This window comes from Telmatherina bonti (assembly GCF_933228915.1).
Source record: "Telmatherina bonti genome assembly, chromosome: 15".
Taxonomy (NCBI): domain Eukaryota; kingdom Metazoa; phylum Chordata; class Actinopteri; order Atheriniformes; family Telmatherinidae; genus Telmatherina; species Telmatherina bonti.
The window spans coordinates 39,402,671-39,426,430 of NC_136613.1; the positions used below are offsets into that span (position 1 = coordinate 39,402,671).

The window sequence follows — 23,760 nt, forward strand, 5'->3', positions numbered from 1 at the left end:
GTTGGCTAAAACTGCCTGGCAGCTGGCTAATAACCACATGGCAGCTGGATAATTTCCTGCTAACAGCTCGCTAACTGCCTGGCAGCTGGCTAACAGCTGGCTAAAAACCACATGGCAGCTGAATCACTACCTGGCAACTGGCTAACAGCTGGCTAACTGCCTGGCAGCTGGATAACTACATTGACAGTATGGAGACACAGCAGATGAGGCCAGACTTTGAAGGGTCTTTGCCATCTTTCAGAAGACAAGTTTCTGTCAGTTCACCAAAGCTGACCTGCTGCTTTCTCTTAAGCTCGGATCACTGGCTGTATTTTCTTACCTTCAGGGTTTATTTGAGGCTCATATCTCTCAGATGTAAGATGTGGAAGCTGACCAGGACACAGATTCCAAACATTCACCCCGTCTGCTGCCCCAGCGGCCATCGCTACACCCAGTGCTGTGGTTTCTGACATGCTGGGTTTCACTGGAGCCACATGAAACACATAAGCACATCTGATTTCCTTCCTTTCCACAGGTAAATCCTTTTACAAGAAATAAAAATCTGTTGTGTTGTCAGTGGGACAGTATTTTACCTGCAGACTATCTACAGATATGTGAGGACTATTTGTGGACACTGCAGGTAAATTTTGTTTGTTTAGGAGTTTGTTAAAATGGGACAAAAGTCAGTGAAGACGGACCGGGACAAGGTCCAGGTTCAGACCTAAGTCACTGATTACCCATGTTAACTAAACGCTGTTACTCTTTGGACTGGGAGAGACGGGAGTTGGTTCATCTCATACCTCCGTGCTGCACTTTAATATCAGACTGTCTAAAGTTTTATGTCACTTCTATAAATGTTACATCATAAACACATACCTCACATTTCTGTGTGATCATAGGTTGTAGTTATCATAGGTTGTAGTGGTCTCTGTGATGCATGTTCTTACCTACAGGTATGCAGAGAATGTCAGCCTGCAGCTGCATCAGTAGTCTGTTGGATGTCATTCCTCCGTCCACCCCCAGCTGTGTCAGAGGGACGCCACTGTCCTGGTTCATCGCATCCAAGATCTGATGCACACAAACTGTTTATAACCTAGCTGGAGGCCAGATGATATGCGGCAGACTCCACTCACCTCTCTGGTCTGGAAGCAGACGGCCTCCAGGGCAGCGAAGGCCAGGTGGTTCCTGTTGGTGAACTGCGTGAGTCCACAGATGATGCTGAAAAACGGAATAAAACCCTCAGACATGCTTCAGTCAACATGGTGACCAGTGGTTCTAAGGGGTCCTCACCCTCTTGCACTGGGCTCCCAGTAAGGAGCGTAGAGTCCAGAGAAAGCCGGAACAAAGTAGCAGCCGTAGGATGTGCCCGCCGCTGCTGCTAGCGTCTCTGAAATGAGTCAGAAACCAAAGACAGAAGCGTGAGATGAAAAGAAAGCTCCACCACAGTCCTCATGTGGCTGTGTTGTTTGCTGCGGGACGTACCAATCTCTGAGGACGTCTGTACGATGCCTAGGTTGTCCTTTAGCCAGCGAACCACTGCTCCTGCAATGGCTACCGAACCCTGCCGCAGCAGAGAAAGTTATGGATCAGGAGGGATCACTGAGGACTTAACAACAAGCAGAGACCCTGCTCACCTCCAGGGCATAGCAAGCAGGTTTGTCCTTTCCCAGTTTGTAGGCTACTGTAGTGAGCAGGCCGTGTTCAGACATTATGCGCTGCAGATGAATATGTGGATGAACAAAGATCAATACACTTACTGCTGTTATTTTTATATATATTTTTTTTATCATCTTACTTTTGTCCCTGTGTTTCTGAGCAGGAAGCAACCAGTCCCATACCTTTATGATAAAACGTGAAACATAAATAAATCATGAGACATTTATCAGCAATTTAACTTCTTCAGACATGATTATACACATTTCCTGGCTTACGTGTTTTTGGCCTGTCCCTCTTCAAAGAACATGTGACCAACCAGAGCAGCTGATTGGTCCCCCAGACACTGAGGAGGAAACCAGAGTCAGTGGAGGAGCCTGATGACTGACGAGATCACTGACATGAATTCAGTGTTTGGTGGCTTATTTTTGTGTTGCTTCCTGATGATAAACCTGATAGTTAATTCTCTTTAAATGGACACCAACACAAGTAGGCCTGACAGGGTATTGGATCATGGGATACCAACATGGGATGATGGGATATCGGTATTGGATCATGGGATACCAACACCCGATGATGGGGGATCAGTAATGGATCATCGGATATCAATGCGGGATGATGGGATATTGGAATTGAATCCTCGGATATCAATGCGGGATGATGGGATATCGGTATTGGATCATGGGATATCAATGCGGGATGATGGGATATCGGTATTGGATCATGGGATATCAAAGCATGATAATGGGTAATCGGTATTGGATCATGGGATATCAACGTGGGATGATGGGATATCGGTATTGGATCATGGGATATCAAAGCATGATAATGGGTAATCGGTATTGGATCATGGGATACCAACGCGGGATGATAGGATATCAGTGTTGGATCATGGGATACCAACGCGGGATGATAGGATATCAGTATTGGATCATGGGATACCAACGCGGGATGATAGGATATCAGTATTGGATCATGGGATACCAACCCTGGATGATGAGATATCAGTAAAAAACTCATGAAGCTACAAAAGCAATGAACCAGCAAACTAGAACTGAAACCAGTGGCTATAAATAAAGGCAGAAACAGAACAAGACACAGGTGTAAGTAATCAACTAATTGAGTCCAGGTGAATCTAATGAACGGGAAAGCAAAACAGGAAACAGGACACACAGGAACTAAACAAGGAAATCTACAAAAGAAAATAGGAAACTAGAACTAAAGATACTACATGAAACACATCATAACGCAAGATATGATAGCTGCAGGGCATAAATGGTATGGTATACCAATATGCCATACTGGGATATCAGTACAGGATGATTGGATACCAGTATGGGATGATGAGATACATATACGGGATGATGGGCTATCAGTATGGGATGATGGGATACCAGTGAAGGGATGAATGGATACCAATGTGGGATGATGGGGTATTGGTATATTAGGAGGGGTGATGGGATTTCATTATGAAATGACAAGATATCAAGATGTGATGAGTTGGTGGTAGAAACTCAGTTGGACTTCCTCCTGCACTGATAAAACTGCTGGTTCAACGAGTAAAAACTCAAAATGCAGCCAGAGGAGGGATAACTCACCCCGGAAATTGGGACGCCTGCCAGAGATCCAGATTTCTTATTAGAGAAAAGAAAAAAAACATTCATTTAGAATTCAGACAACTGATATCATCCAGAGCCCAACTATATAATATAATAAGGAACAATCTGCAATGTGAGAATGAAATTCCAGACTTTTCACACATATTGCAGCAGTGTCCTGGTGTGAAGAAAGTCCAGCATGTTAGTCACTCTGAATCCTCCAGTGCCAGTGTCATGCAGGGATTGGATGTTTTTCTACTGCAACACCCGATTCATATAAAATGAATCTCCAACAGCTTGTTGTCAAGTTCTGCACAAGTCTGTTCATGAAGTGTTAATTTGAATCAGGTGTTGCTACAGGGACACATCCAATACCTGCAGGACACCAGCTGCAGTTGCTGATTCCTGCCATAGATGGTAAAGATGGCTCCTCCTTCATCTAAACAACTGCAGCAGATATGTGGGACAATGGGACATCACTGGATATCGTCCTCGTCAGCCACTTAGATCACAGCAGTTTAAACTGTGTTTGTTTCTGTGTCTGACTCCCCCCATGTCTCCTCAGAAGATGTCTTCTCCTGCATCTAACTTATTTATAGTCTTTACGAGAAGACTTCAAACCCTAGACTTGCCTTTTAAACTTTCAAGGGAGACATCTTTTGTCTTTGTGGTACATGAACAACCTGATATCCACTCTTTATCAACTAGAATAATATTATTATTACTATAATAAAGACATTACCCAGAATCAGATTAGAAGTTTTCATTTCCAACTCGGATTGATGAAGCTTCACAGCTCTTGTCCACGATTCATAAACCCAGTCATCAACAATAATCAGAGTCAGAGCTAAATATTTATAACCTGGTCTGAAACTCATAATGTCATATTATGTATAATAATACCATAAAGTGCAGACAGATATAGACAGCCATTTATAAAGGTGCAGGACAAGGTTTAACAGGAGATGTCTGATGAGTCAGGGGACTAGATATGAACACTGAACTAAACATTAATTCTGTAAACCATAAACATCCTACAGTTTAAATACAGCTATCATGTTTAGTATGTTGGAGCCTCCTACGATTGGGATGAAGGTTTCCTTGACCAGACATGAGTCACCGGGTACCTGTCTGGAACCAGGCCTGGTGGTGGGACACAAGGATGTGGGTCTGGTGGCTAGGCTTTTGCGCAAGTCCTTGGCGGGCCGATCCTCAGTTACAGAAACTGGCTCCAGTGACTGATGGGGAAGGAGCCTGAGCTGAGGTTGATCGGTTCTGGCTAGCTATAATTGGACTCAGTTCAACGCATGGCTTGGGCTCTGGAACCAGTACATTCAAGAAGGGCTGGACCTTCTTCCACTCTGGAGTTGCTCCCGGTGGGAGGTGCTGAGTGGGTGTGGGCATGCTCATTGCCCCCGGCTTGGCGCCTGTATGTGGACAATGACAGTGAGACCTGGAGGGGAGTGATTGGGAGGCATGGTCCCCCCCCTCTGAACCCAAGTGGCTTTTTTGTTGTAGGACTTCTGTACTCATCATCGATTGTCCATAACAAACACCATGTTTGAACATAAGAGTGTCCATATGTACACCTGGCATCAGGATTCTCTGGGCCGCAGTTTGATGATTGACATTGTAATTGTTTCATCTGCTGGGAACGTCTGTCAAAGCTTCAGCTCCCACCTCAAGCAGAGCTTCAATCATGCTGAGTTGACATTGAGTCTGAGTGGATTGTGTTCTGTGCCTCTATTGTTGAGGCGGCCAGTTGAAGCCGTGGCCATAAGGTCGTTGGTGCATGTCGTGGTGGTAATCCCAAAACCTGTTGGTGGACACCAGCAGTGAGGGATGCTGTAAAGCTGAAGGAGTCCAATCAGGCCTTCTTGGCCTATGGGACTCTGGAGGCAGCTGATAGGTACCAGGAGGGAGGAGTCCGGCGAGGCCATAGAGAACGACTTCTGAACTGTTTTGAGGATATTCTGGTCCACTATCCGGTGACTCAGGTCAGGAAATAGTGCTCTGTCAACACTGTGTACAGTGGAGATGGGGGTGGATGAGATCCGCCTGGAGTTCCTTAAGGCTCTGGATGCTGTGGGGCTGTCCTGGCTGACACGCCTCTGCAGCATCGCGTGGACATCAGGGGCAGTACCGCTGGATTGGCAGACTGGGGTGGTGGCCCCCCTTTTTAAGAAGGGGGACCGGAGGGTGTGTTCCGGTTACAGGGGAATAACATTCCTCAGCCTCCCTGGTAAGGTCTATTCAGGGGTCCTGGAGAGGAGGGTCCGCCGGATAGTCGAATCTCAGATTGAGGAGGAGCAGTGTGGTTTTCGTCCTGGTCGCGGAACAGTGGACCAGCTCTATACCCTCTTTGGGGTCCTGGAGGGGGCATGGGAGTTTGCCCAACCAGTCTACATGTGCTTTGTGGACCTGGAGAAGGTGTTCGACCGTGTCCCCCGGGGGCTCCTGTGGGGGGTACTCCGGGAGTATGGGGTACCGGACCCCCTTGTACGAGCTGTCCGGTCCCTGTACGACAGGTGTCAGAGCTTGGTCCACATTGCCGGTAGTAAGTCGGATTCGTTTCCGGTGAGGGTTGGACTCCGCCAAGGCTGCCCTTTATCACCGATTCTGTTCATAACTTATATGGACAGAATTTCTAGGTGCAGCCGAGGTGTTGAGGGGATCCGACTTGGTGGCCTCAGGATTGGGTCCCTGCTTTTTGCAGATGATGTGGTCCTGTTGGCTTCCTCTGGTCGTGATCTCCAGCTCTCGCTTGAGCGATTCGCGGCCGAGTGTGAAGCGGCTGGGATGGGAATCAGCACCAAATCTCCAAATCTGAGACCATGGTCCTCAGCCGGAATAGGGTGGATTGCCCTCTCCGGGTCGGGAGTCAGGTCCTGCCTCAAGTGGAGGAGTTTAAATATCTCGGGGTCTTGTTCACGAGTGAGGGAAGGATGGAGCGTGAGATGGACAGACGGATCGGTGCGGAGTCTGCAGTAATGCGGGCTCTGCGCCGGTCTGTCGTGGTGAAGAAGGAGCTGAGCCAGAAGGCGAAGCTCTCCATTTACCAGTCGATCTACGTTCCTACCCTTACCACAGGCCACCACTAACCACAGGTAGGTTAAACTGACTCCAGAAGGCTGGGAAGACACTAGAGGTTTGAGGAGGAAATCTACTAAACTTAGAAGTTGAAGAAACATCCTCCATCTCATCGTGTAAAGCCTGTTCCATCCTCCACCAGAAGACAGAACTTTCTTCTTGTTCTCGAGGCTCCGAGAAGAAAATGACGTCATTTTGTTCTCGCGGACGTGTTTGAGGACAGTTCTTGACACAACGGGCTGCAGAACTTTTTTCTTGTGGGGCTGCGAGAAGTATCGTGTGATTGGTCGGACATGTGAGGTGGGCGTGGTTAACACGGAGAAAGCAGGAAGCGGAGTTGCTGCTTCCGGCAAAACGGATTGTTTAGATAAAACAGCTGATCGAGGTGGTGAGAAAGTACCAAGATTTTTACAATAAAAGACTCGGACCCAGCCGCGTGCACGACCCGCCCTGCCGCGTGCACGACCCGCCCTGCCGCGTGCACGACCCGCCCCGCCGCGTGCACGCCCCGCCCCGCCGCGGACGAAGCTGCTCGTTAAATATGAAACTAGAAACTCGGAGAGCAGAAACCTCCACCAAGCACAATGTCTAAGAATCCTTTTAAAACATTCCTGGATCCAAACGGTGATCCGGATCACCTCCAGAATTTAATCACTTCTTCATTTTTACATTTGCAACAACTCTTGAAATATTTATAAAATCCCTCCGTAACCTTTTAAGTTATCTTGAGCAAAAAGACGCCGGGAAACATCACCTGGTGGAGGTTCACTGCACATAAAAGCAGACATCGCCCCCCCAGTGACCCCTCCCCGCTGCAGACCTGCTTCTCCTGGAGGATGGATCTGCTGAACAAGACGTTTTTTCTTGTTCTTGCAGCCTGGAGAAGCAGAACTCAGTTCTTCTCGTGGAGGATGGAACAGGCTTAAAGAACAAGAACCTTATTTTGTGATGTCTTTGCTGGTAGCTTAAGCCAGAATGAATGATTAATGGTGAACTTTATTAATCTCACAGTGGAGAAACCTTCCTCATCCCTGAGAACCTCCCCCTCCTGCTGCACATCCAGCAGAGACGACAAGGGACAGAAACTAAAACCTGGATCTGATGACCCTACAGGACGTTGTGCAGGATACTGAGGAAGTCCAGCTGGATGAAGCTCTGAGATATGATGCCGACCACATTATAAAAATGCACCTTGCTCTGTAGAAGTTTGAATGATTAAAACATCTTGCATGAGCCCTTAATGATGAGGACAGATTTGGTATGAACAAAGTTCTGGTTTATTGGTGTTCAATGTATTAAATATGTCATTTAAACCCGTTTGGCATCTCAAAGTGTTTTCTCTGTTTTAAGTGTCCCAGCGCTGACTGGTTAACACGCAGAAAGCTGAAACGTCTGCTCTGATCAGGATATTTCACCATCACGTTTTCACCTGCACGTTGTCTGATAATGATTCAGGGCTCCTTCTGATCTCAACTCACCACCCAGCCATAGATTTCAGATGAGCTTCGGACTTTGGGGAGGATCTTCATCGGGACATCAAAGTACCTGGAACACAGCTGGAGTCAGTCACGATGATGAAGCCTGATAATGAGGATGATGATGATGAAGCACTCCTGCTGACATTAACTTCAACTATTTTTACATCTAATAACCAAAGAAACAGAAGGAGGTCAGTTTGAGGACTTGTCTACCTGCAGAGTTCAGGGTCCCAGTCCATGGTGTGGATGTTGAAGAGCATGGTTCGACTAGCGTTGGACACGTCAGTAATGTGGACGCCACCGTTCTTACCCCCCGTCAGACACTGAGGACATCAGCTCACATTAACACACTCTCACACACCAACACAGCCTGTTCCATCCTCCACGAGAAGAACTGAGTTCTGCTTCTCCAGGCTGCAAGAACAAGAAAAAACGTCTTGTTCAGCAGATCCATCCTCCAGGAGAAGCAGGTCTGCAGCGGGGAGGGGTCACTGGGGGGGCGATGTCTGCTTTTATGTGCAGTGAACCTCCACCAGGTGATGTTTCCCGGCGTCTTTTTGCTCAAGATAACTTAAAAGGTTACGGAGGGATTTTATAAATATTTCAAGAGTTGTTGCAAATGTAAAAATGAAGAAGTGATTAAATTCTGGAGGTGATCCGGATCACCGTTTGGATCCAGGAATGTTTTAAAAGGATTCTTAGACATTGTGCTTGGTGGAGGTTTCTGCTCTCCGAGTTTCTAGTTTCATATTTAACCAGCAGCTTCGTCCGCGGCGGGGCGGGGCGTGCACGTGGCGGGGCGGGTCGTGCACGCGGCTGGGTCCGAGTGTTTTAATGTAAAAATGTTGGTACTTTCTCACCACCTCGATCAGCTGTTTTATCTAAACAATCCGTTTTGCCGGAAGCAGCAACTCCGCTTCCTGCTTTCTCCGTGTTAACCACGCCCACCTCACATGTCCGACCAATCACACGATACTTCTCGCAGCCCCACAAGAAAAAAGTTCTGCAGCCCGTTGTGTCAAGAACTGTCCTCAAACACGTCCGCGAGAACAAAATGACGTCATTTTCTTCTCGGAGCCTCGAGAACAAGAAGAAAGTTCTGTCTTCTGGTGGAGGATGGAACAGGCTTAAGCGCTAGCAGCAACTATCCAGCATGTCTCACCCAGATGATCCAGGAGTCCACAGTACCGAACATGGCCCTGCCCGCCAGCACGGCTTCGTGCACCTCTTCCACATTGTCCAGCAGCCAGCGTAGCTTCACAGCGCTGAAGTAGGTGCTGATCGGGAGGCCAGTTTTATGCTGTAGACAGAGAAGATCCTGGTATTATAATCCAGATGACAGATGTGAACGCTGCACAGCTGGATCATGTCTCACCTTCAGGTGGTTCTTGTTTCTACCTGGTGCTTTGTTAATGAGCCTCTCCACCGTAGACTGGGTTCGCAGGTCCAGCCAAACTACACACAGAGCAGAGGACACCTTAGAAACCTCTTAGAAGATGCGAGACACATCTGGACAGTCCTGTTTGTGATGAGCTGGTAAAAACGGCCACCTGTCATCTTCACAGCCATGAACCAAAGCTCAGAAGACCAGCTCAGTTGGATTTCTGGTTTCTTTTGGTTGGAACTGCCAGCTTCAACCTGCTCAGGGGGAGTTCCAGGTAATTGTGTTGTTATTATACTGGTCCCACTGGAGACCAGACTGAGCTTGAACCTGGACTTGGATGAGTTGGACCCTCCTGATTAAAATACGTTCCATCAAACAGCAACATGTATGTACGGATGATGAGGTAACACGTAACATGGTTTCTTCAAACAACCCTGGAATTTCTAGCACTTTATGACCACGTGTCTGAATACAGAGCGGACATGTCTGCGTCTCACACAGAATGACCCCCAACTCACATTGTTTCTCTCATCACATCTTATGTCGGGGGGGGGGGGGGGGGTTAGGGTCAGGGTGGGGCGGGGGGTTAGGGTCAGGGTGGGGCGGGGGGTTAGGGTCAGGGTGGGGCGGGGTTACGTCAGATGGGGGTGGGGGGTTAGGGTCAGGGTGGGGCGGGGTTACGTCAGATGGGGGTGGGGGGGTTACGTAAGGATGGGCGGGGAGTTATGTCAGGGTGGGGCGGGGGGTTAGGGTCAGGGTGGGGCGGGGTTACGTCAGATGGGGGTGGGGGGTTAGGGTCAGGGTGGGGCGGGGGGTTAGGGTCAGGGTGGGGCGGGGTTACGTCAGATGGGGGTGGGGGGTACGTCAGTCATGGCTGAGATGGTGGGAGGGATGAACGTAGCATCACTGCCGGAGGAGGGAGGAGTTACACTGTTTACTGCTAGATAAGCTGTCAGATGAAGCTTTGTGTAAAAACACAACAAAACTGATCCTGATATTGATGAAAATAATATCAATCTTCTACCATGCTTTTTTTTTTTCATTACTTCGAATTTAATCTTTTTACTTCCATTTATGCACACAGTCCGAAACTGCTCCATGGAGGTTTTCCTTCCTGGTTCTGGTCCTGATGGAGGTTTTCCCTCTTGGATCTGGTCCTGATGGAGGTTTTCCCTCTTGGATCTGGTCCTGATGGAGGTTTTCCCTCTTGGATCTGGTCCTGATGGAGGTTTTCCCTCTTGGATCTGGTCCTGATGGAGGTTTTCCTTTCTGGTTCTGGTCCTGATGGAGGTTTTCCCTCTTGGATCTGGTCCTGATGGAGGTTTTCCGTCCTGGTTCTGGTCCTGATGGAGGTTTTCCTTTCTGGTTCTGGTCCTGATGGAGGTTTTCCTTCCTGGTTCTGGTCCTGATGGAGGTTTTCCTTCCTGGTTCTGGTCCTGATGGAGGTTTTCCTTCCTGGTTCTGGTCCTGATGGAGGTTTTCCCTCTTGGATCTGGTCCTGATGGAGGTTTTCCCTCTTGGATCTGGTCCTGATGGAGGTTTTCCCTCTTGGATCTGGTCCTGATGGAGGTTTTCCCTCTTGGATCTGGTCCTGATGGAGGTTTTCCCTCTTGGATCTGGTCCTGATGGAGGTTTTCCCTCTTGGATCTGGTCCTGATGGAGGTTTTCCTTTCTGGTTCTGGTCCTGATGGAGGTTTTCGCTCCTGGATCTTGTTCTGAATCAGTTTTTATGAACCCAGCTATAATCCGGACTGATGCGGATCACATGATGTTTCTGTGTAATTGAACTACAACGACTTGACTGAACTGTTTGTTGCATCAAAAAAAGTTGGACTGAAATTTGTTGTTGTATAAACAAAGTTTTATTGAACTGGTTCTGGGACTGAACTGAGGTGGATTAATAATGAGATAATTAATTATGATCGTTATTGATTGAATGATAATGAGGATCTGAAGATGCAGGAGTTTTATTTAAATCTTCCAGAACTCACCGACTGCATTGTAGAGGGGTTCTCCAGTTTCTCTGTCCCAGACCAGCGTTGTCTCTCTCTGATTGGTCACTCCCACCGCTGGATGTTAACCACAAAACAGAGGTCAGTACAAGCAGTGTTTTACACCCTGAAATAAAAGCAGATGGTGAACCAGTGTTCCACCTTTAATGATGGAGACGTCGATGTTGAGCTGGCACAGTTTCTGGCAGGTTCTCTCCATGCACTCATAGACAGACTGCATGATCTCCCGGGGGTCCTCCTCAACCCAGCTGACACACACATGCACGTCAACATGTTTGCACAGAAACACACTCCAGATATATCCCTCCAGACAGGTGGAGGGATACGTCTAGTTGCACCAGACAATGAAAGGCAGAGGTAAAGCGGCTTCCTCCTGTCTTAGGAACAGAACTACTGACAGCTGTCAGGTCTCAAACTCCAGTCCTGGAGGGCCGGTATCCTGCAGGTTTTTCTTGTCTCCAGGCTCCAACACACCTGACTGAAGTTCATAAACAGGTGGACAACTGGATCCATTTCATCTGAATCATCTGTGTTGGTAGCAGGAAACAACAAAAAGCTGCGGCACACCTCCAGGACTGGAGTTTGAGACCCCTAAGGTCTGAAAGGGAATGTCAGTTTCATCATGTGACATGTTTTTATCTTCTACTGGGAATAAAACATGACCTGTTGGGATTCTGCTTTATTTATATTTTCAACAACAACTGTTTGAATACAACTACTACTAATAATAAAACCTTTTATTTCAGAGTGCCTTTAAAAATAACTCAAGGACACAAAAAGAAGACGCACAGCGAGGAAACTTTGATGTTTACATTGTAGGGGCATTTCCACTGTGACAGACAGAATCTAAAGAAACAAATATGGAAATTACATTTGTGATGTTTTTAATATTTTATTTGTATGTTGTTGCTGCAAAAATGTATTTGAACACCTAAAAAATCCATGTTAACATTTGTTTCCATTTACAGAGGTCAAACGTTTCTTTGCCAGTTTGCAGCAGGTTCGTTGGACTCCACACAGATCTTCTCCAGAGCTGCCAGGTTCCAGAGATGTTGCTGAGCAACACCGAGTTTCACCTCCTGCCAAAGATTTTCTCTTTAGGTCTGGAGACTGGCGAAGCCCCTCCAGAACCCTGACATGCTTCTTACAGAGCCGCTCCTTGGTGCTCCTGGCTGTGTGCTTCGGGTCACTGTCTTGTTGGAAGACCAGACCCATCTTCAGTGTTCTGACTGAGGGAAGGAGCTTATTGCCCAAAATCCTGCAATACAGGGCCCCACTCATCGTCTCCTTAACACTGTGCAGTCGTCCTGTTCTGTGTGAAGAAAAACACCCCCACAGCATCATGCTTCCGCTCCCATGCTTCACAGTAAGGATGTGGTCTTGGCTTGGTACTCATCATTCTTCCCCATCCAAACAGGGGAGTTTATACCAAAAAGTTCTATTTTGATCTCAAATGTTCACATGACTTTCTCCCAGGACTCCTCTGGATCATCCATATGGTCACGGGGAGACTTCAGACATGTGCTGACTTCAGCTGGGGATCTTCCGCTTAGTGTATTACCAGTGGTGACCTTTGGAAAGGTGGTCCCAGCTGTTTTCAGGTCATTGACCAGCTCCTCCCGCGTGGTCCTGGGCTGCACCTTTCTTAGCATCACTGATACCCCACGAGGTGAGATATTGTGTGGAGCCCCAGTGCTCAGGAAATTGTCATGTTCAGCCTTTTCCATTTTCTAACAATCGCTCCAACAGTGGATCTTTTTTCACCAAGCTGCTTGGCAGTTGACCTGGAGCCATTTCCAGCCTTGTGGAGGCCTACAAGTTTGTCTCTGGTGCCATTCGAGAGCTCTTTGGACTTGTCCCTGACAACAGCTGACCGACTGTGGGTGGACAGGTGTCTTCATGCAGCCAATGACCTTAAACAAGTAGGATTAATAGATGGAGTGGTGGACATTTTAAAAGGCGGATTTTGAGGACCAGGATTCTTGCTAATTGGCAGGTGTTCAATTTTTGTAGCAATAAAATACAAATAAAATAATAAAAAAAGAAGTGATTTCTGGATTTGTATCTTTAGATTCTGTCTCTCACAGTGGAATAAGTTGCAATATCGCAGGGTGTTCAATGCTTATTTTCCTCACTGTAACTGGTTATCTAACAGTTAATAAAGGAAACATTCAACCGAGCTGTCTTTGTTGTCTTTGTTTAATTCTGCATTAATAAACTGTTGAAATATCCATAAATAAACTGATTTTTCAGAAGTGATCAGAGGCTGTCAACAATCTGAAGCTACTAGATAATCAGCGGCCTCAGGATATGGTTGTTCACCACATGGTGAACGGAATCCACCGCAACATCTTTCATGCATCAGCTTGGTGTTGAGCCGACCAGAAATAAAGAAGTTAATATGTAACCTTATGAAAAGAGGAAACAAGGGTTTGCTGACTTCTGTATGAAGCTGGTCATGAGATCTGTCAGCAAAAGGTTTGATTCATTTTCTGTACAACAAGCCAATCATACAGAAGTTTCAGAGCATGGTGGACGATTAAATGTGAAGAGATGTGAAGAGAACATGTGGAGATGTGAAGAGAACATGTGAAGAGAACATATGGAGATGTGAAGAGAACATGTGAAGAGAACATATGGAGATGTGAAGAGAACGTGAAGAGAACATGTGAAGAGAACATGTGAAGAGAACATATGGAGATGTGAAGAGATGTGAAGAGAACATGTGAAGAGAACATGTGAAGAGATGTGAAGAGAACATGTGAAGAGAACATGTGAAAAGATGTGAAGAGAACATGTGAAGAGAACATGTGAAGAGATGTGAAAAGAACATGTGAAGAGATGTGAAGAGAACATGTGAAGAGATGTGAAGAGCACATGTGAACAGATGTGAAGAGAACATGTGAAGAGAACATATGGAGATGTGAAGAGAACATGTGAAGAGAACATGTGAAGAGATGTGAAGAGAACATGTGAAGAGAACATGTGCAGAGAACATGTGAAAAGATGTGAAGAGAACATGTGAAGTGATGTGAAGAGAACATGTGAAGAGAACATGTGAACAGATGTGAAGAGATGTGAAGAGAACATGTGAAGAGAACATGTGAAAAGATGTGAAGAGAACATGTGAAGAGAACATGTGAAGAGATGTGAAGAGAACATGTGAACAGATGTGAAGAGAACATGTGAAGAGATGTAAAGAGAACATGTGAAGAGAACATGTGAAGAGATGTGAAGAGAACATGTGAACAGATGTGAAGAGAACATGTGAAGAGAACATGTGAAGAGATGTGAAGAGAACATGTGAGGAGAACGTGAAGAGAACATGTGAAGAGATGTGAAGAGAACATGTGAAGAGAACATGTGAAGAGATGTGAAGAGAACATATGAAGAGAACATGTGAATAGATGTGAAGAGAACATGTGAAGAGATGTGAAGAGAACATGTGAAGAGAACATGTGAAGAGATGTGAAGAGAACATATGAAGAGAACATGTGAAGAGATGTGAAGAGAACATATGAAGAGAACATGTGAAGAGATGTGAAGAGAACATATGAAGAGAACATGTGAAGAGATGTGAAGAGAACATATGAAGAGAACATGTGAAGAGAACATGTGAAGAGAACATCTGAAGAGATGTGAAGAGAACATGTGAAGAGATGTGAAGAGAACATGTGAAGAGAACATGTGAAGAGATGTGAAGAGAACATATGAAGAGAACATGTGAAGAGATGTGAAGAGAACATATGAAGAGAACATGTGAAGAGATGTGAAGAGAACATATGAAGAGAACATGTGAAGAGAACATGTGAAGAGAACATGTGAAGAGAACATGTGAAGAGAATGAAAACATGTAAATCTGGACTAACTCACCCTTCTTTAGGGAAGCTTTGATGGATCTCCACCTGATGGTGACTGATAAGTTCAGCTGTTTTTGCATTGAAAACCTGCAGAGAAACAGACGAGGAAGAAGCAGAGATAAGCTGTGGACTTTAGGAGACCACACCTGATCTACACAGAACAGGAATCCATCCGGGAACTTTTCTGAAGAGTGGAAAATGATCAGAAATGAGGAAGTAATGAGACGGACATGAGCTGCTGGACGACGAATTCCCTCACTGCTTAATGTCAGCTTTTCATTCAGAGGATAAACTCCTGTCCACCTACTGTCTACCTGCTGTCCACCTGCTGTCCACCTGCTGTCCACCTACTGTCTACTTGCTGTCCACCTACTGTCCACCTGCTGTCCACCTACTGTCTACTTGCTGTCCACCTGATGTCCACCTACTGTCTACTTGCTGTCCACCTGATGTCCACCTACTGTCCACCTGCTGTCCACCTGCTGTCCACCTGCTGTCCACCTACTATCCACCTCCTGTCCACCTACTGTCTACTTGCTGTCCACCTGATGTCCACCTACTGTCTACTTGCTGTCCACCTGATGTCCACCTACTGTCCACCTGATGTCCACCTACTGTCTACTTGCTGTCCACCTGATGTCCACCTACTGTCTACTTGCTGTCCACCTGATGTCCACCTACTGTCTACTTGCTGTCCACCTGATGTCCACCTACTGTCCACCTGATGTCCACCTACTGTCTACTTGCTGTCCACCTACTGTCTACTTGCTGTCCACCTGATGTCCACCTACTATCCACCTGATGTCCACCTACTGTCTACTTGCTGTCCACCTACTATCCACCTGATGTCCACCTACTGTCTACTTGCTGTCCACCTGATGTCCACCTACTGTCCACCTGATGTCCACCTACTGTCTACTTGCTGTCCACCTGATGTCCTCCTACTGTCCACCTGATGTCCACCTACTGTCCATCTACTGTCCACCTGCTGTCCACCTGATGTCCACCTACTGTCTACCTGCTGTCCACATGCTGTCTACTTGCTGTCCACCTGATGTCCACCTACTGTCCACCTGATGTCCACCTACTGTCTACTTGCTGTCCACCTGATGTCCTCCTACTGTCTACCTGCTGTCCACATGCTGTCTACTTGCTGTCCACCTGATGTCCACCTACTATCCACCTGATGTCCACCTACTGTCTACTTGCTGTCCACCTGATGTCCTCCTACTGTCCACCTGATGTCCACCTACTGTCCATCTACTGTCCACCTGATGTCCACCTACTGTCCACCTACTGTCCACCTACTGTCTACCTGCTGTCCACATGCTGTCTACTTGCTGTCCACCTGATGTCCACCTGCTGTCCACCTGATGTCCACCTACTGTCCATCTACTGTCCACCTTTTGTCCACCTGATGTCCACCTGCTGTCCACCTGATGTCCACCTACTGTCCACCTGCTGTCCACCTACTGTCCACCTCCTGTCCACCTGCTGTCCACCTACTGTCCACCTGATGTCCACCTGCTGTCCACCTACTGTCCACCTGCTGTCTACTTGCTGTCCACCTGCTGTCCACCTACTGTCCACCTGCTGTCTACTTGCTGTCCACCTGCTGTCCTCCTACTGTCCACATACTGTCCACCTGATGTCCACCTGCTGTCCACCTACTGTCTACTTGCTGTCCACCTGATGTCCTCCTACTGTCCACCTGCTGTCCACCTACTGTCTACTTGCTGTCCACCTGCTGTCCACCTGATGTCCTCCTACTGTCTACCTGCTGTCCACATGCTGTCCACCTGATGTCCACTTGTTGTCCACCTACTGCCTACTTGCGGTCCACCTACTGTCCTCCTACTGTCTACCTGCTGTCCACCTGATGTCCACCTACTGTCCACCTGATGTCCACATGCTGTCCACCTGCTGTCCTCCTACTGTCCACCTACTGTCTACTTGCTGTCCACCTGATGTCCACCTACTGTCCAGCTGATGTCCACCTTCTGTCCTCCTACTGTCCACCTACTGTCTACTTGCTGTCCACCTGATGTCCACCTACTGTCCACCTGATGTCCACCTGCTGTCCTCCTACTGTCCACCTACTGTCCACCTCCTGTCCACCTGCTGTCCACCTGATGTCCACCTACTGTCCATCTACTGTCCACCTACTGTCTACTTGCTGTCCACCTGCTGTCCACCTACTGTCCATCTACTGTCCACCTACTGTCTACTTGCTGTCCACCTGCTGTCCACCTGATGTCCACCTACTGTCCACCTACTGTCTACTTGCTGTCCACCTGCTGTCCTCCTACTGTCTACCTGCTTTCCACCTGATGTCCACCTGATGTCCACATGCTGTCCACCTGCTGTCCACCTACTGTCCATCTACTGTCCACCTACTGTCTACTTGCTGTCCACCTGCTGTCCACCTGATGTCCACCTACTGTCCACCTACTGTCTACTTGCTGTCCACCTGCTGTCCTCCTACTGTCTACCTGCTTTCCACCTGATGTCCACCTGCTGTCTACTTGCTGTCCACCTGCTGTCCTCCTACTGTCCACATACTGTCCACCTGATGTCCACCTGCTGTCCACCTACTGTCTACTTGCTGTCCACCTGATGTCCACCTACTGTCCACCTGATGTCCACCTGCTGTCCACCTGATGTCCTCCTACTGTCTACCTGCTGTCCACATGCTGTCCACCTGATGTCCACTTGTTGTCCACCTACTGCCTACTTGCGGTCCACCTGATGTCCACCTACTGTCCAGCTGATGTCCACCTTCTGTCCTCCTACTGTCCACCTACTGTCTACTTGCTGTCCACCTGATGTCCACCTGATGTCCACCTACTGTCCACCTGATGTCCACCTACTGTCTACTTGCTGTCCACCTGATGTCCACCTACTGTCCACCTGATGTCCACCTGCTGTCCACCTACTGTCCACCTCCTGTCCACCTGCTGTCCACCTGATGTCCACCTGCTGTCCACCTACTGTCCACCTCCTGTCCACCTGCTGTCCACCTGATGTCCACCTACTGTCCATCTACTGTCCACCTACTGTCTACTTGCTGTCCACCTGCTGTCCACCTGATGTCCACCTACTGTCCATCTACTGTCCACCTACTGTCTACTTGCTGTCCACCTGCTGTCCACCTGATGTCCACCTACTGTCCACCTCCTGTCCACCTGCTGTCCACCTGCTGTCCACCTACTGTCCACCTCCTGTCCACCTGCTGTCCACCTACTGTCCACCTGATGTCCACCTCCTGTCCACCTACTGTCTACTTGCTGTCCACCTGATGTCCACCTACTGTCTACTTGCTGTCCACCTGATGTCCACCTACTGTCTACTTGCTGTCCACCTGATGTCCACCTACTGTCCACCTGATGTCCACCTACTGTCTACTTGCTGTCCACCTACTGTCTACTTGCTGTCCACCTGATGTCCACCTGCTGTCCACCTGATGTCCACCTTTTGTCCACCTACTGTCCACCTGCTGTCCACCTGCTGTCCACTTGCTGTCCACCTACTGTCCACCTGCTGTCCACCTACTGTCCACCTCCTGTCCACCTGCTGTCCACCTACTGTCCACCTGATGTCCACCTGCTGTCCACCTACTGTCTACTTGCTGTCCACCTACTGTCCACCTGCTGTCTACTTGCTGTCCACCTGCTGTCCACCTACTGTCCACCTGCTGTCTACTTGCTGTCCACCTGCTGTCCTCCTACTGTCCACATACTGTCCACCTGATGTCCACCTGCTGTCCACCTACTGTCTACTTGCTGTCCACCTGATGTCCTCCTACTGTCCACCTGATGTCCACCTACTGTCCACCTGATGTCCACCTGCTGTCCACCTACTGTCTACTTGCTGTCCACCTACTGTCCACCTGCTGTCTACTTGCTGTCCACCTGCTGTCCACCTACTGTCCACCTACTGTCTACTTGCTGTCCACCTGATGTCCTCCTACTGTCCACCTGATGTCCACCTACTGTCCACCTGATGTCCACCTGCTGTCCACCTACTGTCTACTTGCTGTCCACCTACTGTCCACCTGCTGTCTACTTGCTGTCCACCTGCTGTCCACATACTGTCCACCTGATGTCCACCTGCTGTCCACCTACTGTCTACTTGCTGTCCACCTGATGTCCTCCTACTGTCCACCTGATGTCCACCTACTGTCTACTTGCTGTCCACCTGCTGTCCACCTGATGTCCTCCTACTGTCTACCTGCTGTCCACATGCTGTCCACCTGATGTCCACCTGCTGTCCACCTACTGTCTACTTGCTGTCCACCTACTGTCCACCTGCTGTCTACTTGCTGTCCACCTGCTGTCCACCTACTGTCCACCTACTGTCTACTTGCTGTCCACCTGATGTCCTCCTACTGTCCACCTGATGTCCACCTACTGTCCACCTGATGTCCACCTGCTGTCCACCTACTGTCTACTTGCTGTCCACCTACTGTCCACCTGCTGTCTACTTGCTGTCCACCTGCTGTCCACATACTGTCCACCTGATGTCCACCTGCTGTCCACCTACTGTCTACTTGCTGTCCACCTGATGTCCTCCTACTGTCCACCTGATGTCCACCTACTGTCTACTTGCTGTCCACCTGCTGTCCACCTGATGTCCTCCTACTGTCCACCTCCTGTCCACCTGCTGTCCACCTACTGTCCATCTACTGTCCACCTACTGTCTACTTGCTGTCCACCTGCTGTCCACCTACTGTCCATCTACTGTCCACCTACTGTCTACTTGCTGTCCACCTGCTGTCCACCTGATGTCCACCTACTGTCCACCTACTGTCTACTTGCTGTCCACCTGCTGTCCTCCTACTGTCTACCTGCTTTCCACCTGATGTCCACCTGATGTCCACATGCTGTCCACCTGCTGTCCTCCTACTGTCTACGGTCTACTTGCTGTCCACCTACTGTCCACCTGCTGTCTACTTGCTGTCCACCTGCTGTCCTCCTACTGTCCACATACTGTCCACCTGATGTCGACCTGCTGTCCACCTACTGTCTACTTGCTGTCCACCTGATGTCCTCCTACTGTCCACCTGATGTCCACCTGCTGTCCACCTGATGTCCTCCTACTGTCTACCTGCTGTCCACATGCTGTCCACCTGATGTCCACTTGTTGTCCACCTACTGCCTACTTGCGGTCCACCTGATGTCCACCTACTGTCCAGCTGATGTCCACCTTCTGTCCTCCTACTGTCCACCTACTGTCTACTTGCTGTCCACCTGATGTCCACCTGATGTCCACCTACTGTCCACCTGATGTCCACCTACTGTCTACTTGCTGTCCACCTGATGTCCACCTGATGTCCACCTACTGTCCACCTGATGTCCACCTGCTGTCCTCCTACTGTCCACCTCCTGTCCACCTGCTGTCCACCTGATGTCCACCTGCTGTCCACCTACTGTCCACCTCCTGTCCACCTGCTGTCCACCTGATGTCCACCTACTGTCCATCTACTGTCCACCTACTGTCTACTTGCTGTCCACCTGCTGTCCACCTGATGTCCACCTACTGTCCATCTACTGTCCACCTACTGTCTACTTGCTGTCCACCTGCTGTCCACCTGATGTCCACCTACTGTCCACCTCCTGTCCACCTGCTGTCCACCTACTGTCCACCTCCTGTCCACCTGCTGTCCACCTACTGTCCACCTGATGTCCACCTGATGTCCACCTACTGTCCATCTACTGTCCACCTCCTGTCCACCTACTGTCTACTTGCTGTCCACCTGATGTCCACCTACTGTCTACTTGCTGTCCACCTGATGTCCACCTACTGTCTACTTGCTGTCCACCTGATGTCCACCTACTGTCCACCTGTTGTCCACCTACTGTCTACTTGCTGTCCACCTACTGTCTACTTGCTGTCCACCTGATGTCCACCTGCTGTCCACCTGATGTCCACCTTTTGTCCACCTGATGTCCTCCTACTGTCCACCTGCTGTCCACTTGCTGTCCACCTACTGTCCACCTGCTGTCCACCTACTGTCCACCTCCTGTCCACCTGCTGTCCACCTACTGTCCACCTGATGTCCACCTGCTGTCCACCTACTGTCTACTTGCTGTCCACCTGCTGTCCACCTACTGTCCACCTGCTGTCTACTTGCTGTCCACCTGCTGTCCTCCTACTGTCCACATACTGTCCACCTGATGTCCACCTGCTGTCCACCTACTGTCTACTTGCTGTCCACCTGATGTCCTCCTACTGTCCACCTGATGTCCACCTACTGTCCACCTGCTGTCCACCTACTGTCTACTTGCTGTCCACCTACTGTCCACCTGCTGTCTACTTGCTGTCCACCTGCTGTCCACCTACTGTCCACCTACTGTCTACTTGCTGTCCACCTGATGTCCTCCTACTGTCCACCTGATGTCCACCTACTGTCCACCTGATGTCCACCTGCTGTCCACCTACTGTCTACTTGCTGTCCACCTACTGTCCACCTGCTGTCTACTTGCTGTCCACCTGCTGTCCACATACTGTCCACCTGATGTCCACCTGCTGTCCACCTACTGTCTACTTGCTGTCCACCTGATGTCCTCCTACTGTCCACCTGATGTCCACCTACTGTCTACTTGCTGTCCACCTGCTGTCCACCTACTGTCCTCCTACTGTCTACCTGCTGTCCACCTGCTGTCCACCTGCTGTCCACCTGATGTCCACATGCTGTCCTCCTACTGTCCACCTACTGTCTACTTGCTGTCCACCTGATGTCCACCTTCTGTCCTCCTACTGTCTACTTGCTGTCCACCTGATGTCCACCTACTGTCTACTTGCTGTCCACCTGATGTCCACCTACTGTCCACCTGATGTCCACCTGCTGTCCTCCTACTGTCCACCTACTGTCCACCTCCTGTCCACCTGCTGTCCACCTGATGTCCACCTACTGTCCATCTACTGTCCACCTACTGTCTACTTGCTGTCCACCTGCTGTCCACCTGATGTCCACCTACTGTCCATCTACTGTCCACCTACTGTCTACTTGCTGTCCACCTGCTGTCCACCTGATGTCCACCTACTGTCCACCTGCTGTCCACCTGCTGTCCACCTGCTGTCCACCTACTGTCCACCTCCTGTCCACCTGCTGTCCACCTACTGTCTACTTGCTGTCCACCTGATGTCCACCTACTGTCCACCTGCTGTCCACCTACTGTCCACCTCCTGTCCACCTGCTGTCCACCTCCTGTCCACCTGATGTCCACCTACTGTCCACCTATTGTCCACTTGCTGTCCACCTACTGTCCACCTACTGTCCACATGCTGTCCACCTATTGTCTACTTGCTGTCCACCTACTGTCCACCTGATGTCCACCTGGTGTCCACCTGCTGTCCACCTACTGTCCACCTGATGTCCTCCTACTGTCTACCTGCTGTCCACCTGATGTCCACTTGTTGTCCACCTGATGTCCACCTGATGTCCACTTGTTGTCCACCTACTGCCTACTTGCGGTCCACCTACTGTCCACCTGATGTCCACATGCTGTCCACCTGATGTCCACATGCTGTCCACCTGCTGTCCTCCTACTGTCTACTTGCTGTCCACCTACTGTCCACCTGATGTCCACATGCTGTCCACATGCTGTCCACCTACTGTCTACTTGCTGTCCACCTACTGTCCACCTGCTGTCTACTTGCTGTCCACATGCTGTCCTCCTACTGTCTATCTGCTGTCCACCTGTTGTCCACATGCTGTCCACCTGATGTCCACATGCTGTCCACCTGCTGTCCTCCTACTGTCTACTTGCTGTCCACCTGCTGTCCTCCTACTGTCTACCTGCTTTCCACCTGATGTCCACCTGATGTCCACATGCTGTCCACCTGCTGTCCTCCTACTGTCCACCTGATGTCCACCTGATGTCCACCTACTGCCTACTTGCGGTCCACCTATTCTCTACCTGCTGTCCACATGCTGTCCACCTGATGTCCACATGCTGTCCACCTGCTGTCCACCTGATGTCCACCTACTGTCCACCTGCTGTCCACCTGCTGTCCACCTGCTGTCCACCTCCTGTCCACCTGCTGTCCACCTACTGTCCACCTGATGTCCACCTACTGTCTACTTGCTGTCCACCTGCTGTCTACTTGCTGTCCACCTGCTGTCCTCCTACTGTCCACCTGATGTCCACCTACTGTCCACCTGCTGTCCACCTGATGTCCACCTGCTGTCCACCTCCTGTCCACCTGCTGTCCACCTACTGTCCACCTGATGTCCACCTACTGTCCACCTGATGTCCACATGCTGTCCAACTATTGTCCACCTTCTGTCCACCTCCTGTCCACCCGCTGTCCACCTGCTGTCCACCTCCTGTCCACCTGCTGTCCACCTGCTGTCCACTTGCTGTCCACCTGATGTCCACCTACTGTCCACCTCATGTCCACCTGCTGTCCACCTACTGTCCACCTGCTGTCCACCTCCTGTCCACCTGATGTCCACCTACTGTCTACTTGCTGTCCACCTGCTGTCCACCTACTGTCCACCTGCTGTCCACCTCCTGTCCACCTGCTGTCCACCTACTGTCCACCTCCTGTCCACCCGCTGTCCACCTGCTGTCCACCTCCTGTCCACCTGATGTCCACCTACTGTCTACTTGCTGTCCACCTGATGTCCACCTACTGTCCACCTACTGTCCACCTCCTGTCCACCTGCTGTCCACCTGCTGTCCACCTCCTGTCCACCTG

At 49.4% G+C, this 23,760-nt stretch overlaps 1 protein-coding gene across 1 annotated transcript in view; it reads right to left on the bottom strand.

Annotated features, from left to right (window-relative positions):
- Positions 1 to 23,760, bottom strand: part of LOC306767000 (glycerol kinase-like) — a 37,169-nt gene that overhangs the window by 7,545 nt on the left and 5,864 nt on the right. The window contains exons 2-17 of the mRNA XM_079254882.1: positions 15,068 to 15,141; positions 11,336 to 11,442; positions 11,174 to 11,251; positions 9,174 to 9,253; positions 8,961 to 9,098; positions 8,012 to 8,121; positions 7,799 to 7,865; positions 3,231 to 3,266; positions 1,911 to 1,978; positions 1,775 to 1,817; positions 1,614 to 1,694; positions 1,462 to 1,540; positions 1,270 to 1,366; positions 1,113 to 1,197; positions 927 to 1,047; positions 320 to 463 (exon numbers count right to left, since the gene is read on the bottom strand). Of these exons, the coding sequence (XP_079111008.1) occupies positions 320 to 463; positions 927 to 1,047; positions 1,113 to 1,197; positions 1,270 to 1,366; positions 1,462 to 1,540; positions 1,614 to 1,694; positions 1,775 to 1,817; positions 1,911 to 1,978; positions 3,231 to 3,266; positions 7,799 to 7,865; positions 8,012 to 8,121; positions 8,961 to 9,098; positions 9,174 to 9,253; positions 11,174 to 11,251; positions 11,336 to 11,442; positions 15,068 to 15,141 (1,408 nt within the window). The remainder of the gene's footprint in view (positions 1 to 319; positions 464 to 926; positions 1,048 to 1,112; positions 1,198 to 1,269; positions 1,367 to 1,461; positions 1,541 to 1,613; positions 1,695 to 1,774; positions 1,818 to 1,910; positions 1,979 to 3,230; positions 3,267 to 7,798; positions 7,866 to 8,011; positions 8,122 to 8,960; positions 9,099 to 9,173; positions 9,254 to 11,173; positions 11,252 to 11,335; positions 11,443 to 15,067; positions 15,142 to 23,760) is intronic.